Raw genomic sequence first — 20,572 nt, 5'->3', positions numbered from 1 at the left:
TCATTTGGTATGGGTTGTCGTATTCTTGTAGTTTTACTCTAATATTTAATTAATAGCGTTACTTTTTTTATAGCAGTGGCCTAGTAGAGGTATGCCCATCCATAACAAGATGTGTGGTGACTTCGTCAGCACAAAATAATCATAGAACAGAGTGTGTGTATGTGCTCATAGTAGTCAGGATATGTACATGTGTATAAGCCCTTTGTATATAAATTATGTTCAAAATAAACTTGATAAATAATAGCCCACGCAATACGAATTAAAGCATGTCACATTTGTGTTTCAAAAAGACACAAGCATTTCAAGTTATCTTTCTGGGGGTCAACGTATTGCCACCAGGCACCAGCTGGACTCCTTGTTTGCTGGAGAAAAATCCATTCACCATCCAGATGCAGTGTATTTAAGCACTGGGCAGGATTCTATTGATGATTTCTTCTCATGTTACCATCACCATGATGCATAGCAGTCGTAAACACTGTTCACTGGAAAAAGAACAACGCTGATCTCCGATCTCATTGCAAGCGGTGTTGCATATATATACTCCCTACATCCTAAGTAACTATCGTTTTCGCTTCCCGAGAAACAACTTTGGCTAAATATATATAAAAAATATTAATTTTTATGGCACAAAATTAATATCATTAGATAGATAGTTGAATCTATTTTCATAATAAATTAATTTGGAGATACAAATGTTGCACGTATTTTCTACAAATCATGTTAAACTAACGGCATGGAAACTAAAATCGACAGTTATTTAGGAACAGAGGGAGTAGGTATGTACCAGCAGTCCGAGACTTTTGAGTATACAAAGCGCCGAGCAAATTCATATCGAGTATGAGATAGCGCTCAAATTTACCTTTTTGTGTCACATGTTGTTAAAAATAAATTATATAATTCTTGCAAAAGCAAAAACATCAAGTCATCAATTCAATAAACTCCAACATCATTGATAATAATTATTGCCCACCTCTGCCATCATAAAAGTAACTTAAGTGACCCTCATATATGTATTAAATTACCTATATCTAGCATAAAATTAACCTAGTGTAATATATAGTATTTATCCAATTTTCATTAGTTATGATCCTGAATTTATCATTGATTTTTTTACACTACTAACTCCAAGAAGAGGTTGTACTCTATAAACCGTTTTTTTTTTTTGCAAAAATCATAAAAATAGCCCTCTAATAATAAGTTGGTAAAAAAAACTCCCTACAAGTAAGAAATTGCTAAATCTTTATCTATTATCTGGTTTGTTCGTTGCACACTTGCACTCTTTATGATATTGTATTTTGCTAGTTTTCAGGCAAAATGATTATCTTTAAAACATCGCTGCGCTTTCATGGAGAAGGAATCGATCATTGAAGGGAGTCAAATACTGTGAAGATCGAAACTACCACCCAACCACTAAGCATCTCACTGTCAAGATTTTATTTTGTAACATGCATGTGATTGCAAAATTGCTGCTGGATTATAACTTACTGTGCTGTGAATGCAAAGTTTATGGTCTCAGAGTTCAAGACGTGGATGGATGCATATGCATATATGGTCACGCCTGAAATAATTTTTCCTGAAGTGTCCTCAGTGGAGTCTATATTTTCTCTTATATTTTGTTTATTCCCTTTTAGTATATTTTCAAAGCAATATTAGTGCAAATATTAAAATATACAATTGTTCTAGTTGACACTATGGGTAAGTGAACCAGTGAGCCAATCATGCATAATTACATAAAGAAAATGTTTCAGTTGTCAGATATTCTTCCCTTCCAGTGGACATTATTCTGCTGTTATTATAAAAGATAAAGCTCCACAAAAGTTGTTTCAGGAAAAAAACAAGTCCCACAATAGACGATATGCAGAATCAGGTATATGATCTCGGAGTCTATTCATTAATACAATTATTTGTTTGCATAACGAGCACATAATGAACTACTTTTTTCATTTTAGTCCCTCTATCCCAAATTACAATCGACTTCAACCAAGCTTATAGAAAAATTCATCAATGGCTACAGTTTCAAACTAGTTTTATTCGATTCTCTTTGCAATACTTCTTGATAGCGTATTTTGTTTGAACTTTGAAGCTGTACATGTTATTATACTGAGAAATTTTCTGGTGCTCCAAAAAAAAATTGCAGTAACAAATCTCAATAAAAAATGTTTAATAATATGGTTACCTAACCTACCGTTACAACAGTTTCCATGGTGAAAAACCACACAAGGTTTTGATTTGAAGTTTATTAGGATCTTGCTAGAAGCCTACCTGCTATCTGTTCATACAGTTTCAAGCCGACCCACAAGCAAGTTCTCATCATACACAAGGTTTTTGCTGATCATGTTTACCTGAGAATAGTTTCTACACAGGAATCATGCATGCAACCCAACCAAACCACTAGGTAACTCCAGTGATTTAGTCATATATCACGCACTGTGTCAAAAACCATATGCCATTTAGACTCTTGCACAAACATGTCAGTGAACAATGGATTGTAATCTAATGTACCCCTGCCTCTGCCTGGCCAAATTCATCATGCACACAAGCAAATGTCTTTGAAATGGTGAATATATGAAAGCTCCTAATCTGAATTAAATGGGCCATACGAATAATGATGCATATCAAAGCTGCATCCAGCCTATTGCGGGAAATGCCAATTGTTGTTAGGGGCCTATCCCTGTCACCGGATATTCCTCTGCAATCAGGCCACCAACAAGAGTTCAAGAAGCAGCATGATTGTGGGGTGGGGTGGGGGGGCAGCCGAGCCAAGTGCCTAAGCCCCCACATGCACCCACAGAAGGCTATCATCAGCTAGGAGGAGTATCCATGAGGCAGGAGGCAGCAATCACATCTTGATGCAAACCATACATTAAGTTCATACATTCACACACAGTCCTTTTCCCCTTTATAGATAGACGGACACATACAACTCATCCATCAGGTACGTAGTGACATGAACAAATATATATGTATATATATAAAGTTTTTTTTTTTTTGTGAAGAGCAAGCAAGCACACAAACATAAGTAATCAACATGCTCAATATACTCACTATATATGCTTGATATTGACCAGCCAACAGATTCTGACTTTCTCTTGTTGTTTCTCTTTCTATAACTCCAGCACCAAGTCTGCATCCAGTCAGAGAAAAAGAGATGTTCAGTCAGTAAACAGTATAAGGCAGGCTACATGCATCATCATGGCGCAGTCAAACTGAATTGATAGCTCCTGAAGATTCTATTCTTTGCCGATAACAGTATGGAAAGTCTCTCTGTCAAGACTGCTTTTTGCGACTGCAGATTAATTATTCGTGGATTAAGATGAGATAGATATGTGCTGTGCTGTGATTGCAAGGTGTACGTATGTGCTGTGCTGTGCTGTGCTGTGAAATGAAATGAATATGCGCTCACATTCAGCGTCGGTCTTGATCCAGTGGCCGCTCTTGCTGCCGTTGAGCTCCTCCTCGTCGTCGTCGTGGTGGTAGATGGGAGAAGCGGCGCCACCGAAGGAGGCGCGGTTGGCGCAGCAGCTGAACACAGGCGCGCGCTGCTCCTTGCGGCACCGGAGCTTGGACGACGCCGGCTCGGCGGGTTCGTCGGCGCCGCTGCCGCGCCTGCGGCTCTTCTTGGTCAGGTTCCGGACCAGGGCCGCGCTCTCAGGGTACACTTTCCTGTGGAAGATTTGGAGGATCTGCAAATGAGCAAAATTAATACCTCTCTGTTTCAGAACTAGCTCATCATTTTTCTGAATTCCACAAAATGGAAAAAAAAACCACCATCTAATCAATTTGTAAATTCAAGAATATAATGGCACCAATTATATGGAATTTTGAAAAGAGTAGAAGGTTCTTCAAATGATTACTAAACAAAAAAAAAAGATTTCTCCAGAGATTATCTTATTATAGGGACTTGCATAATACATACATGCACAGAATCGTTTTATATATATAATAGTAAGAGAGAAGAAAGAGAGAGAGGGAGGTTCAATGATAAAAAAAAAAAGTCCTGTCAGATCAAGTCCAATTGTTTGGAGGCTATGGAACATGACAAATGCAATGAGCTATAAAGATAACACTTGACAGGAGATTGCAAACAAAAGGGTGTGTCAACTCGCTACCCCTACTTCTAACAACAATTTGACTCCTAGTCCTAGTTGGTGTGCCATTTCTATAACATAAGTGGACGTTTCATCAAAAAGATTGTCGGATATGCATGATTGCTTAAGCTCTAGAAAAAATCTTTCCCCCTTCCTGTTGGACATTCCTGTGGTTTCGATATACTCTTGCTTGAAAATAGTACCCCCTCTGTTTTAATTTATAGATCGTTTTGGCTTTTCTAAATATATATCGTGTATCGATATGTACCTATAAAATCTAAAACGACCTACAATTTAGGACAGAGAGCGGTACAAAGAAACCATATATATTGGCTTGGAGCAACTAGCTAATTATTTCCATTGTGAGAACAAAAATATAAAAAAAACTAGTTGGGTCATGCCACGTCAATTAATAAGATTATCAAAATATAGCAAAATTACTATCATTTATGTGAGATATGTAAAACTTTTCTACAAATTAGCAATCAAGATATGAAGATTACAATTATTGTCGGCTTTGTGTATGACACACTTAAGGGCTTGTTTGGTTAGCCTAGAATGAGTCCTAGGAACCATTCCCGCTTGATCAAGCTTATATAAATTAGTTAATCATTTCTGCTGGAAATCTTTAGGCTCCGTTCGGTTACAATAATTCCTGGCCAGATCCATTCCTGTCCTTTCCGTTTCTTCAGTATTTTCTATAGCACGGGAACTGTTCCTGCTCAGCAAAGACAGGAAGGGCGTAACCGAACGGGCCCTTACAGGGAATGGTTCCTATGAAACCGAATGAAGCCTAAGGGCTCGTTCGGTTAGAGGATTTCTGCCCATGAATAGTCCCAGCCTATCAAAGATTATATAAATTAGACTAGCATTCCTGTTAGGAACGGTTGGACAAGGTTTCGTATGAACTGAACGGTGCATGAAGGAGAATGGAGCAGGTACTTATACAATTAACGTACAATTGATTGGCTTCAGTTGTGTTTTCTTCCCAGCATTGTACTTATACTTATAAAAACTGCAATTTTTTGTTTCAACCCAAATAGACCAATGTTTATCAACATTTTGAATCAAATCAACCAAATAAAAAAGGATGATTCAAGATCAAGAATTTGTACATATATAATAGAGAATTGTATTTCCCTTAAAAAAGGTCTAAAACACAGAACTTGAGAGATAAATCGATGGTCGTACCTTCTGAAACTTACTCTTGGTCACCGCTGCACTCGCCGGCGCTCCATCACCGCCGGGGACTTTCTCATCCTTCACCCTCCTCTTCTTCATTGTCTTGTGGAAGCAGCCGCCTTTCCCTGGTTTCCCGTCGTCCTTTTCTCCACCGGCAGCTCCATCCCCACCGCCGTCCTCGCCCTCCTCGACGGCGACGAGCGCCACCTTCTCGTCGGCGAAGCGCGTGCGCATGAACAGCTCGCCGAGCGAGGTGCGCAGGCCGCTGTTGCTATCCCGCGGCTGCTCTAGGCGCGACTCGGCGTCGCTCACGGGGGAGCCGAACAGGAAGCCCTGCAGCGGGCAGTCCACGCCGCCCATGGCGAAGCTCACCCGCGCCGACGCCACCAGATCGCCGGCGGCGCCGCTGTTGCGGCCACCGAGGACCTTCTCCAGCTCCGCACTCACTACCATCAGGTCGTCCTCCGTGGTGGTGTCGTCGTCCTTCTCGGCAATGGACTCGACCACGGCGACTGCAGCCTTCTCGACGACCGCCGCGGACTCTGGCGGAGGCGGCGCTGTGGCTGTGTATGTGAATGTGGGAGTCACGGCGCTGTCGACCTTGTCTCCCTCATCCGCGGTGTCGTCGTTGTCGTCAGAGTCGGAGTCTGCATCGACGTCGACGTCGACATCGTAATCATCGTTGTCGGCGTTTGCTGGGACCGCGACAGCGGCGATGCCTAGAGTGCCAATGGTGAGGAGCCCGCTGCCGCGAAAGGTGAAGAGGTCGGCGTCCGGCGGCGATGAGTGATTGTTGGTGAAGTCGTGGTCGCCGGCGAAGTATTCGTTGGCAGAGGCGAGGAAGGTGGCCGGGTCTGGTGAGGCCAGCCCGGTGATGCAGTTGCAGGTCCCACCTGCAGTGAAATACTTGTTAGTAAGGTTTGTGTTTAACTTGTTGAGTTTTTGTGAAATGATTTATGGTGATTTTTTGGTACTTTCGACATGGCGATGACCCCCTTTGTAAAGTCAACTATTTCAAACTTCGACAAAAAATAGTACTCTCATTTTCGTGTTTACTTTAAAACTTTGTAGCAGGGATACAACATACAAGTAGATTTGTCTTTTTTTTTGTCTAAGAGAAATAAAAAAAGATTTACCTTGAACTTTCCTATGTTACAAATTTGTTACCTTTCGAAAATTAGTCATTTTTTAGAAGTAGTTATTGAAGTTTAATATTGTTCACTTCAGACAACTGAAAACTTTATTTTTGTTACTGTAAAGGAGTAGAATAGATGAAACATGCGCACCTAGGTTCTCGAGTCTCTGAGACCTAGACGTGGTATAAGTGATCGTGTTTTCCTTGATTATTTCTAATAAGAAATGATGCTATTCACCTAGTGGTAGGTATCCGCGATAGTGAGGCTTCTATGCTACATAATATTCTCTCAAGCAAATTATGAATAAGCAGTAACAAGTATCTATAAAATGGTAACTTATGAAGATGTAGTATTATACAATATTCCTATACAATTTCACACAAAAAGGAATACCACTTTGTTCTACATTCTAAAAACAAAAGCAATGGGAAAAAAACTTGTTGTGAACAGTATAAGATAAAAACTGAAATTAACTTCTTCACAAAAAAATTAAAACCAAAATTTGGATTTTGATTTCTTATTGAATATATATGATATCAGATAAGGTAATCAGTGTCAAATTTACATATGAACAGCTTCTGTTAAATTAATAAATATGTAAATTCAAACTGGATATCCTAACATTTTTTTCCAGCTCACACCAAAGCTACAAAAATATCAACATGTGGTGTCTGTCTAAAAAACGTGAAAAATATTGCAATATATTCCTTGCAAAAAAGAGAGGATACCTTCATATAGGACAATGTTGCTATAACGAAATATTATCTAGAAATATGATGATATGGGGGTGCTGCTTGCAGTGAAACTGTTGAGCTAGACTAAGCTGGAAAGGAATGGCATGTGCCATGTCCAGTCCAATGTGACAAACAGCAAAAGTGCAAGCAGTGACGGATCCAGAAAAAAAATATATAGGGGGGCTGGACTGAAGAGAGCAAGACCAACTTATAACTAAATTATGTCCCATACATAACTAACACATAGCAGTTTTAAGCATTTTATAACAATAACTTTGATAAACAATTGAAAGTGTATCATATTTCACAAGAAGTAAAAAAAATACAATTGAAAATGCCAAACGGGGAAAGGAGAAAGGCCCACGGCCCACTTGGCCTATTGACGTTATTGCCTTCCTGGGCCTATTTGGGTGGAGGAAACAAAGAGATGGAGAAACAGCCGATGCGTCATCTTCAACCTCCGTCGACCTCTCGATTGTTTCAGGTCTCCAGCCCTTCCTTTCCTTCCTCCATTGCCACTCCACTATCCAAAAATTCTTGGGGGGAGGGGGGGAGGGGGGGGGGGGGGGGGGGGGGGGGGGGGCTGAGGTGGCTCCACAGGCACGGCCACGGTAGTGGGGGCTCGAGCCCCCTAGCCCTGGTGGCAGATCCGCCACTGAGTGCAAGCATTCAGGGATCCATACTGTTTAAACCTAGCGTTGTGAAGTTACTATGTACGAATTGTAGCTGACATGTGGACCCCAGAAGGAATGTGTTAAGCTTCCACATGTGCCTGCTTGTCAGTTATGCTTGTTCAAAGCAATATGGTAAAACTAGTCCTAGCTAGCTTGGCTCCTATAGTCCTCCTATGCGCTGTATGATCAATCAATCATAATATCTGAAAGACGATGAGCATGAAAAGGCTGTTTTCATTTCTCTTCTTGATTAGAAAAGCCCATTTGCCAATGGAATAAGAGAAAATGTTTGATGAACAGATTAAACAATAAGATGCAAGGAAGAGGGCACAGAGAGACAGAAGGCAGATCAGATGAATGTACCTCCACCGTTGTTGAACTCTTTGAACACATCATTACTATTCTGTCGTAACTTTCGGTGCATCCAACCGAGGAGCTGATCATACATACATTCATGCATAAAAAAAGATCATAATTCAGAAACAGAGTTTTGTTGCCTAACAATCAACTAATTGAACCGCAGAACAAAGAATTCAGAGGAAGGGAGGCTTAGAGAGTGATTACAGCTGCATTGGTCCTATATTATTCATAAACGATCATCGCTGAAGAAGTACAAAGTAGAGAGATTTACAGAAAAGAGCAATGATTCAAGAACTTGAAAAGGGAAAATCATTTTCTTTTCCAAATTATCAAGAGGAGACCATTCGCCTGAAATACTAGCAAGCTATGCAGGGTGGTAAATTAAGGAAAGTTGAGAAATGAGCATCAGGCAGCCTGTTCGGCTGGGTCTGAAACGATCGTATACGATCGTGGATTATTACTGCTGGCTGGTTTAGTGTGAGAGAAAAATACTCTTCTAGCTAAAAATTTACGATCATTTACGACCAAGCGAACAGGCTGAGGATTGAGGAGGAAATTAAAGGTAGCTAGGACTACTGACCTTCATGTTGGAGAGGCTTGTCTAAGCCGAGCGCTGGAGCTATAGACGGGGCAGGCATTAATAGACGATGGATACGGAAGCCGCCAGAGGCAGGAACAGAATAGCTGGGACGCACTGCAGCTGCGGCAGGAGTGATCCATCAGTCGGCAGATCACAACATAAAGAAGGCTACAAATGGTCGAGTACAGGTACAGGGAAGGACCCATGTAATGTAGTAAGCCGCTGCCTGCGCAACGGGCCCTACTTTGTAGCTTTGCGTATAATTAACCTCATATATAAAATTCTTTATAATAACCAAATTTGGAGATTATCTCGTAATAAAGCTTTCTATATATCAACAACGATGATTAATTAGTTTGTTTGGTACCTAATGCCACACAGCCTTTATAATGAATGAATGAATCCGTTGGTACGATCGATCGACTCCGATCAATATGAGCAGCAGCATGTCACAGCAACCTCTCTCTGTCCGTGGTCACTTTACTTTCAAATCAGCAGGTGTGCGAAAGTAGTACTCTCAACTTTCCTGCATGCTTTTTCTTCATCGAATTAATCATCCGTCACACATTTAACAGATTAAAGCTATTGGTAACTAGCTATGAGTAGCGCACTTGCAAATTCAGTTTGGTTTAGCCGTACAGAAAGCCTTTATAATGAATGTGAGATGGCGAGTGAACAACTGAACTGAGAACGAGCATCAAGCAACGATGGTATCGATCAGTCATCCGAGAAAAAAGAGCATAGCTGATGAATTGACGGATCTGTGCATATGGCCAGACATGCCACAACAAAAAACTAGCTGAAAAATTGGCCACCGAGCGAGCAACCTTTGCAACCAGCTGCCGGACGGACTGATAGATGTACCGACCAGACACGACACGACGTATGTATTGCCATGTCAAATCTGTGACATGTATACATGTCAATCATGCTATTAACATTTAAGTATTTTATTAGTTGATGTTAATTAGTATTGTCAATAATCAGTCCTAATATATGTAATCCCTCGGGTATATCGCTAAGAGCATCTGCCAGAGTACCAATATTTTTTTTCCTACAAACATGAAGTTTTACAACTCCTAAAAAAGTATCAAAAGGAATAAAGAAAGCCATATCCAAAAGTTTCTAATAATGCACTCCTAAAATATAAGATAATTTTACATCAGGAATCATATACTATTTCTAAATTATCCTAACCAATTTTATATATTCTTTCTCTCTTATACATTTGCATCAGGAATCCTTTCCTACTCTTTATTCTTTCCACGCTTTTTCACCTTTAGATTGACCGCCAAACACGGGCAGGAGAGAGAAGATATGCGCGACTCGAAAGCGCGTAACTTTACGTGAAACAGGATGACTTTTTTCAAGTTCTAAAAGATTAGGAGTTGTTGGAGAAGGGTTTTTCTTATCTTGCTAAAAACCAAGGATTAGGAAAGGATTTAGGGAACTCTTGGAGATGCTCTGACGATCACAAAAGGGGTTATTTTCCCTTTCCATGTCAATGAGGTTCGAGGTACAATGTTTGAATTTTTTTTTTCACATTACTTGTACTAGAAATATTGGAAGTATACTAATATTATTGGAAACTTTTAGTCAATTTGATTCCCTGTCAATTATTAAGTAAGAGCATCTCCAAGAGTTCCCAAGAATTTCTTACAAAACCATGGATTTTTCGAACTCACCAACAATTATTCAGAGGAATAAATACGAAATTGCTATCCATCAACCGGATATTTTGGCTCCCTTTGGCACCCGTTTTTTTGACTGTCGGATCTGCTTCTGTTTTGTTGCGAACCGTCCGATCTGGCTATTTTGTTTTGGCGTTTGCTTTCTTGTCGCTGTGGCTTTTGTGACGATGACATGCGGGGTCGAGTTATCGGTGCCGCACTGTTTGATTTTTTGGGAGTCGTGCCAATTTACTCGTTGCCGTTTCGTACTTTCCCCATTCCTCTTCTCATCTCACTTCGTCTCCTTCCTGGCGACTCGGCGCTCTGCGCCGTTGGTGATTGCTAGGGTTTGGCGAGGTACGCTCCTTGTGCTCCAGTAGATCAAGTTCTTTCTCGGCGCGTCGGCATTCTCTGTTGTTTGCTGTTGCTCCATGTTAGGGTTTGTTTCTGGTTGTTTCTTCTTCTCCCTATTCTAATTTGTCTCGTCTTCGTGCATGCAAATTTGTGTTCCCCGACGGCGGCGACTGGTGCGGCGTCTGGCGTTTGCTAGGTTTTGGTAAGTTATGTTTGGTTTCTGCTCCATTGAATGATGTTTGATACGGTTTGTTTTCATTCTTTGATGTTGTTGTGATGTTTTCATTTCTTCTCGTCTTCCTGCACCAATGCCTACATTTGGGGTGATCATGCTCGATTCCTAGGGTTTGCTAAGGTATGTTCGTTCTGATGCAGTTGATTATGTTTGTCAGGGTTTGTTGTCGTCGTTTTCGGTTTTCGGCGTTCTCATTTCTTCTCCTATTCCTCCATTCGATTTGGTGTTTTCCGATGGTGGCGACTAGCTCGGCTATTGGCAACTCGTAGGGACTGTTGAGGTATGTTTTGTTCTTGAGTTAGTCATGTTTTTGATGTAGCTCTGCTGCCTAGTGTGTGCTGCTACATATTTTTGCTTAATGATGTATGGCGTGAGTAGATATTTTTGGTAGGGTTATTTCTGAGTTGACTGATGATGGCCATTTCTGTTTTGTTATGATGGGTAGATTATTGATGTTAGATTGATTTTTTGATGTAGATGTTTGCCAGAGGAATTTTTTGTTGTAATTTTAGGTTTAGTTTAGTAGATCTTATTTCCAGTTTTAGTTATGTTCAAGTTCAATAGAATAAAATTTGTTTTTCATGTTGAGTAGAATAGTTTTTGTCCAAGTTCAATAGAGGTTGATGGATAGCAATTTCGTTTAGGTAAGTTCATGTTCAGGTTAATTTGAGTACAACTTCTTTTTAGTTGATTTCTCTTTGTTCGTTATTGTTTTGGTTGACTGTGGATGCCTCCTCTTTTGTCGTATTGTTCTGCTTATTTGGGTATGCCCGAGATTAGAGCATGTAGATTTCCTCTGTCTCCCCATTCTTGTTTTGTTGTTTTCTAGTCGTTCGTCGCCGGATATATTGATTTTGTCTGTCGCCTGTTCTTTGGAAGTTGCATTATCCTTTGTGGGCTACTTTGATTATTGACCATGGTTTCGTTTGTAGTCTGAGTATTTTGCAGTTGTGAAAATGATGTTAATAGGTTATGGTTATGAAATGAATTGTGTAACACCCTAAAATTTTTCTCTTTTTCAAATAGACAAAAATTGAATTAATTATGCAATTTTGTGCTCATAAAAACATAGGAAAATAAATTTTTTCATTAATTTAAAATTTATCATAGGAATTTACCAACATGGTTGTGCATACATGCCGGTATATTTGATTTAATTGGTTGAGTGGTTCTGATTAAAATTCAAAATAGTTTAAATTGCTTTTGAAAATGGATTTGAAAATAGTTTAAGGCAAGTATAGCATGAGATCTTTCTTGTTGTCCTATACACCTCTAATCATTTAATTCATACTGATGTGTCTACCTTGACTACCACTAAGGATTTCCTAGTACTTTGTTACCTCGTACGTTGTCACCTATGGGGTATTGCATTGGGTAGTATGATGCTAGTGCTCAATTAATGACCATGATCTTGTAACTTGGTTAATGGTACATGCAATAAACACTAAAAGCTGCTTTTTAACAACATGGAATCAGGGGGCTAGAGTATTGGGCTGTTTTTATGGTGCTCTAAATTCCTCTCCCTAAGGACTTATCTTTAAGTGATCATCCAGAACTTACAGTACAGCTGTGAGGGCTATATGGCTCTGGCTTTAGCTCAGTATGAGGACTTTTTCTAGCTTGTTAGTGGTTACCTTTATTGGTGTAAGAATGGCTTGCCGAATCGGGTATATGATAGCCTCTACTATTATGTGTATAGCCGTGATGGAATTGTGCCATTCGACAGAGGGTACCTATATCTGTTTGTCGAGTGAATCTAAAGGCCCTAACTTGTTAGATGAACCTTTGAAAGGCTTCATAGTGAACCCTACCGATCTTCCTTGGTAGTGGGTCAAGAGGCTGATCACCTCGGACGAAAGGGTAAATCACGACTCACATTGAAAGTGTACAACCTCTGTAGAGTGTAAAACTGGTATATCAGCCGTGCTCACAGTCACGAGCGGCCTTGGAACCCTTATGAAATAGATGGTGAACACAGATGATACTGATGATAAAGATGCTCAGTAATGATTACTGTTTATGCTATTCATTATTCATGTTTATCTAATCATGTGTTTATATGGGCTTGTGAATAAACTTGTTGCCACCCAATTGCTAAAAGATGACTCATTAAAAGCTAATTGTAGTTAAACCAGTGTCAGCCTTTTGAGCCTCATGAACTCCATGTTATATTTGTTGAGTATGACATGTTCTTACACTTGCTTTACTTTTTAAATCTTTAGAAAAATCCTGGATGGGTACCAGATTGCTAGAGTTTGGAGGAATTAGGCTTGTGATCGACCAGTCAGTTGTCCCTGTAGAATTGGAGTCTTCACTTGAAGATCTAAGTTGTCTTTCTACTATTTGCTATCTAAGGTTATGTTCTTTATACTAAGTATGTTATATATTAAACATTGTCAATTGATATTACCTTTATTTGTAACTATATGTGATATTTGACTTTCTAGGCTCATATATGGTGCGTATCTGGTTTTGTTCTTAAAATTGGGTGCTACAAAGTGGTATTAGAGCAATGTTGACTGTAGGAAACAAGCCTAGTACAAACTGGTCATTTTAAGGTTTAGAAGTTTCTACACAAACCCTTGCTCTATGAACTTTGATATTTTCTTCTCTACTATATCTCTACCATTACTATTTATCTCTACCTTGGTGCTTATTTTAAAGTCTTTGTTCTCAACTTCACCCCTTGGTTTGATATGATTTTAGAACTGTCCCTTACTACCTTCTTGCGTAATCTGAAGATGAGTCTTAGGATTGTTACCCCTAGTACAATGAGGACGATAGTATCTCAAGTTGAGTCAATGATCGAGTTGTGCACCTTTATTGTTTTGTTGAATTGTCATTATACTTATGCTTGTTTTGAATCTTTGTAATGATTGCAATGATCTTATTGGGTGTTCCCACAATTTCATTTAGTTTATAAGCCTAAGGTATAAGGATTAATGAAATAAATAGGCGGGTTTTGGTTATCTCCTATTTTCTCTATCCTGTCTTTTTGGAGCAGATTGCACTCTTTGGCTTATATCTCTGATTTTGGACGATCAGAAATCATGAGAAAATTATGGACAATAGTATACTTCAATATCTTTATCCAATCGCAAGAATCACCCTGATAGCTATTTTTGTTATGGAGTGATGAAAATCATATGATGGTGCACTTGTGCTATATGAAGCCTAGAACAATTTCTATTGTGCACTATTTTCGACCAAGTTAACTGCAGAATCTAGAAAACTATTCTATAAGAAGGGTGTAGGGAATTTTAGAAGCTTTCCAACGGTTTAAGATGCAACTTTATTGGATTAACGGACTAAGAGTTATGGCTGTTTTACTACCAGATGTTTTCTTGTCCGCGAGGAAAATCGAGTGGTTGGTCCATACTCTTGCACATGAATTTCTTTGGATATCAGAACTTCTTGATGATAGTCAACTTAACACAGAAGGAGATTCAAGATATGCTTTGGTGTCCCCTAGTTGATATTTTCTTAAGGGGGGTAGCCAAGTTGAAGGAGTTGCAAGATGAAGGAAGTATAGGTTATGCCTCTGGATGAGAAGTCACTATCAAGCGTAGGTATCTTTACTAAAGATGTGTTGCTTGTCGGATCAAGGAGCTCGGGTGTTTTCCCATATTGGTTATCACTTCAAGTTATTATCAATTGGGAGTTCAATCTTCAACATACCCAGGATGAGTTGGCATGGATGACATAGGAATGAGATATCTGATAACTACAGATGATTCTATGGAGTCTCAGGAAATTCCAATGATATACTAAGCATGACAAGAAGGTTTGGATTGAAGAGAGTTAATTGGAATCCACTCAAAGATGTGAGAGAAATTTAGAGTTTTAATAATGAGGTTTGGTTAGAGGTTCAAGGGAAGTTTATCCAAGACCATCAAGATATTGATAGTATTACTAGAGAAGGTTTAAGTTCGGATCAAGAGACCTCAGCTAAGTGTTTGAAGGAGTCCAAGAAGAGGTTGAAGTAAAACCTATGTATTAGCTTTGTTAGATCAGGACAACAACTTTATATCTACAACGACGCACTTTGTCAAGGTGTGGGATGTGTCCTTATACAAGAAGAAAAGTAGTAGCTTATTCATTAAGTCAACTAAGGAAGCATGAGTTGGATCACCCAACATATTATGTGGAGTTATCCATTTGGAGAATGGAAGTGCTATCTTTTGGGCGCAAAAGTGATATCTAGGGGGATCACAAGAATCTACCAGACATCTTCACTAGGTTGGTCTTGAGCTTGTGTTATCCTTGTTGGAATGAAATTGATTATGACTTGGAAAAGTGCTATCACTTTGAGGAGCAAAGTCATGGCCGATGCCCTTAGCAACGGTGAGTTGTGCTAAGAAAGTCCAGGTGACACCAAGGACTAAGAATTGTATTCCAAGTTCAAGCAACTTGACCGGAATCATTAATGTCTTAAAGTTAGCAAAAGAATCTACTTTAGACCAAGAAAGTAAGGAAGCTCCATTGGAAGGTGAACATTTTAAGAAAAAGAATTGATATTATAGACTAAAAAGGAAAGGTGGCCTAGTGATTGGAGTTACCTGAGTATTGTTTGGAGTACCTATCAGAATCTTGGAATCAGTTTGACAAGTTACTTGGAGTAAGGTCAATAGGTATGCAAAGTAAAGTGGGATCCTTATCAAGACGATGGAACTACACGAGGAAGTAAAGAAGAATCCAAAGACAAAGAATCCCTATCTCCTAGTCGACATCTTCCAAATCTCGGGGACGAGATTCATCTTAAGGGGGTAGAATTGTAACACCCTAAAAATTTCTCTTTTTGAAATAGACGAAAATTGAATTAATTATGCAATTTTGTGCTCATAAAAACATAGGAAAATAAAAATTTTCATTAATTTAAAATTTATCATAGGAATTTACCAACATGGTTGTGCATACATGCCAGTGTATTTGATTTAATTGGTTGAGTGGTTTTGATTAAAATTCAAAATGGTTTAAATTGCTTTTGAAAATGGATTTGAAAATAGAATTCAGAAGAAGAAAAGAAAACTCTCTCCTTCCCTAGCTTCGGCCCACTTGGCCTGCTCCAACCCGGTCTCCCTCCTTTCCCTCAGCTCGTTTCCGCACAGGCCTAGCGGCTCAGCCCAGCTTAGCCCGCAGTCCATGCAGACGCGCGCCTCCTCTCTCCTCTATCTACCTGACGTCTTGGACCCGCTCCCTCTCGCACCGACAGGTGGACCCAACCTATCAGATGTTTCCGCAACCTTCACCGTATGTAGCCCAGACTCCATGCCATGGCCGTGTCCGTCTCCGTTATGAGCTCTCTCGGTGGTGTGTGCCTCACGCCGCAAGGTCTCTTAAATATCGTGCCCCTGGCACCGCTCCTCCGTCACCTAGCCCTAACCGAGCCACAACGCCATCCTGTGCCCTAGCGCCGCTGTCCAAATCTCACTGAGAAGAAGCCACCGTCGCCATGTTGCCTTGCTGCTCCATCATGCCAGTAAGTACCACGTAGAGCTTTGCATCGAGTTCTTGAACTCATAGAGCTTCTTATCTGTCTTTGTCTCGCTCTGTGTTGCTTTAACCATGATGTCGTCGCTTCGTCGCCACCATTACTCATAGCCAGTTACCTCTGTCCGCTCATAGCCTCTATAGATTGCTGTAATAGGTTCGTTGTTTTCCCCTTTAGCTTCCAGTACGGATCCCGAGCCAAATAGTGGCCTCTAGCCCCTTTACCCGTTTTCTCTGGCGAAGAATCGCTATCGCTGGCAAATATGCCACTGCGCCATCCCTATTCTTGACCGGCGTTACCCTATTCCTCTTATCTGATCTAATCCAATTCGTTCAACTCTGATCCAACGGCCGATAGAGCCCGATACCCCTTCGCAGGCTATCTTGCTAAAGAGTCCCTTTACTTTTCTATTTTTGAACCCACCATCCATGATTTTATTGTAAAGAGCCCCTGCCCTTTCTTCTATTCATGGCCGCAGTCCCTGGTTTGTTTCAAAATCTGATTTAAATTTGGAAAAATCAAGTTCCATCTATTTACAAAATTGCCACTATCTTCATTAGGCCATATCTTCTTCATTTTAACTCCGATTTGACCCGTTCAAGTTGCATTAGATTCATAACGACAAAATCTACGCATTAGTATCAATGTTTTCCATGTCAAGAGCTCTAAAATTTTATGGTTTAACGCCTAACTTGAATAAGGTTTATGTAATTGGATTTTTCTAATTAAAAGTAATTTAGGCTTTTCACCTTGGTCAATTATATGATTAGTTTTACCTTGTTTTCTAAATCAAGTATAATTTGATTTAACTCAATTAAGGTATTTCTCTGAAGTATCTTATACATGTTTTGTATAGCTAAAATAAATAAAGCTTATAGTTTCTTTTCGAAGCAAATCTATCGAAAGATGTATCTTTTTCACCATAGCTCCGATTAGAGTGCTTTTCGTGTTTGTGTGTTCGTAGCAACGCGTAGATTTGTTTTCAAATCCTTTTTCACTAATTGGTGTATTGTTCTAATATAACTATATTTGAATGCTATGCATGCTTGTTTGGATGCTTGTGTGGTGCTTTATGGTTATGTCCAGTCGATGAGTTTTACGTGATGATCAAGAAGCAGTTCTTTGGAGGTTACGAACCAACAGAAGAAGGATCTAAGTTTAAGGCAAGTATAGCATGGGATCTTCCTTCTTGTCCTATACACCTTTAATCATTTAATTTATACTGCATGTATCTACCTTGACTACCACTAAGGATTTCCTAGTACTTTGTTACCTCATACCTTGGCACCTATGGGGTATTGCATTGGGTAGTATGATGCTAGAGCTCAATTAAAGACCATGATCTTGTAACTTGACTAATGGTATATGCAATAAACACTAAAAGATGCTTTTTAGCAACATGGAATCAGGGGGCTAGAGCATTGGGCTATTTTTATGGTGCTCTAGATTCCTCTGCCTAAGAACTTATCTATAAGTGATCATCCGGGACTTACAGTATAGCTCTGAGGGCTACATGGCTCTGGCTTTAGCTCACTATGAGGACCTTTTCTAGCTTGTTAGTGGTTACCTTTATTGGCGTAAGAATGGCTTGCCGAATCAGGTATAGAACAACCTCTACTATTATGTGTATAGCTGTGATGGAATTGTGCCATTCGATAGGGGGTTCCTATATCTATTTGCCGAGTCAATCTAATGGCCCTAACTTGTTAGATGAACCTTTGAAAGGCTTCATAGTGAACCCTACTGACCTTCCTTGGTAGTGGGTCAAGAGGCTGATCACCTCGGGTGAAAGGGTAAATCATGACTCACAGTGAAAGTGTACAACCTCTGCAGAGTGTAAAACTGGTATATCAACCGTGCTCACAGTCACAAGCGGCCTTGGAACCCTTACGGAATAGATGATGAACACAGATGATGCTGATGATAAAGATGCTCACTAATGATTACTATTTATGCTATTCATTATTCATATTTACCTGATCATGTGTTTATATGGGCTTGTGAATAAACTTGTTGCCACCCAATTGCTAAAAGATGACTCATTAAAAGCTAATAGAAGTTAAAACAGTGTCAGCCTTTTGAGCCTCATGAACCCCATGTTATATTTGTTGAGTATGACATGTACTTACGCTTGCTTTACTTTTTAAATCTTTGGAAAAATCCTATATGGGTACCAGATTGCTAGAGTTTGGAGGAATTAAGCTTGTGATCAACCAGTCAGTTGTCCCTATGGAATTGGAGTCTTCACCCGAAGATCGGAGTTGCCTTGCCACTATTTGCTATCTATGGTTATGTCCTTTATACTAAGTATGTTATATATTAAGCATTGTCTATTGATATTATCTTTATTTGTAGCTATATGTGAGATTTGACTTCCTAGACTCACATATGGTGCGTATCTGGTTTTGTTCTTAAAACTGGGTGCTACAAATTGGATGGTATTTTTGTTAGACATGGCCATGTTGTGGAAAATGGGAACAATGTGGAGTTTAGGGTACTAGAAGTTGTGACAAGTGCTAGCTTTAGAAAAAATACATTAGCATGTTTGTGTGAGTTGTCATCATGGCTTGCTGTTATCTCCTTTTAGAAGATGCATCATCAATGGCTTTTTAGTTGATGGTGTGTTGTGTTTCATGCAGTGATTTGAAGATGAAAGATCAATCTATTTTTAAGACTAGGTTACATGTTTTGTAGCTTATATTTTACTTCTATAGACTGCAGTTGTATGCTTATTTATGGGCTAGAAATGGCTGTTTTCTTATTTTTTGGGAATGGTCTTAGAAATGTTGCAGTGTCTTGCTACAACTATTTTGGAGAAGATTGGGGTGATGTTACCCTTGTATAGTAGTGTGTCGTATAGTTGGTACTTAGATTTGTATGTATACTAGGCAAGGCAATAGAGCAAATGAGTTTAGGGTTCCACCCTTTCATAGTTTGAGCCATGTGTAGGTTCACTTATATGCTAATATTACAATTTTTACATCATAAGACTCAATGTAATTTTTTTCCAAATCAAAGTGTAATTTTAGTATTTTGTCACTGTAAGTATTTGAGTTTGAGTTTTATGAATTGTGCTTAGGTGATCAACCTTATCCAATGGAAGATAGATGACTTGTGTTCTTTTGCATATTCTCTATTGGTTATTCTTTAATTTTCCTTTTTTTTTCTTTTTTATGTGCTATCTAAATTCTGCTCCTTTCCCCTATTCGGTGTTTAGCAAGCAGTTCTGATTCTTTCACAAAGTCTTAGTCCATTTTAGAGTTTTAGGATTTAAATGAGTGAAGATTTAGTAGGATGTTGCTGTTGTCAGATTCAAGTTTGTTTTTTTTCATATTTGTTTCTTCATGATTTCCTATGTAAAATTCTGATGATTTTTGCTTGATCTTTTAGTTGGTTTCTCTTTGAATTTGTTATTCAAGCTTTGAATTGAATGTACCAATTCTGGTTTCTAAGTTCAGTGTGTCCCAAATGCTTGCAATTATATTCTCGTTTTTTCTTTAGGTTGTTGATTTCTGTTAGTGAATATTATATATGTTTAGTATGTAGTGTGTTTCAGTCTAATTGCTTGGTGCATCAGTTTTTGCTCTATTTGTTTTTTATTTATTTAATTTTTTGTTAGATGGTTCAGAAAAGGCCTAGTGTTGTTGTTGATTTATCTAGTTCTGATGATTCTGAAAATGATGATTTGGATGATGTCCAATGTTCTCAACTTCCTTATATGGATTATGATTCATATCAATCTTCTTCGAAAACTCAGGTTGTTTCAGATGTGATTGTTCTGTTTGTGACTCAGGTTTATTTTTTTGTATTTTTTGTTGTAGTTATTTTTGGTTGGTGATTGTAGGGTGATTCTTCCAGTGACAATTCATGTTTTGATTGACATTTGTATGAGAAGTGTTTGAAAGATGTATGGATTTGTTCTTTTCCCTTCTTGTCTTTTTCTCTTTAGGTTTCTTTTTTACTACTTTCTTTTACTAAAATAGTTTGTTGTTTGTTTAGTATGAGAAGATAAGGAATATGAAGAGAAGGCTGAAAATGGCATTGAGGCATAAGGTTAGTAATCCTCCT

The 20,572-nt window shown here is 39.1% G+C and overlaps 1 protein-coding gene across 1 annotated transcript; it reads right to left on the bottom strand.

Annotated features, from left to right (window-relative positions):
• Nucleotides 1–2,857: 2,857 nt before the first annotated feature.
• On the bottom strand, nucleotides 2,858–8,811 carry LOC136481914 (protein LAZY 1-like). Its single transcript, XM_066479193.1, has 5 exons — nucleotides 8,755–8,811; nucleotides 8,178–8,250; nucleotides 5,280–6,163; nucleotides 3,404–3,683; nucleotides 2,858–3,124 (listed from the first exon to the last, which is right to left on the bottom strand). Exons 1-5 carry the CDS (start codon nucleotides 8,758–8,760, stop codon nucleotides 3,105–3,107), a joined length of 1,263 nt encoding a protein of 420 aa, XP_066335290.1. The 5' UTR covers nucleotides 8,761–8,811; the 3' UTR covers nucleotides 2,858–3,104.
• Nucleotides 8,812–20,572: the final 11,761 nt, after the last annotated feature.

The sequence above is a fragment of the Miscanthus floridulus genome, chromosome 9 (genome assembly GCF_019320115.1).
Source record: "Miscanthus floridulus cultivar M001 chromosome 9, ASM1932011v1, whole genome shotgun sequence".
Lineage (NCBI taxonomy): Eukaryota > Viridiplantae > Streptophyta > Magnoliopsida > Poales > Poaceae > Miscanthus > Miscanthus floridulus.
This window is presented reverse-complemented; position numbering and strand designations above follow the sequence as displayed.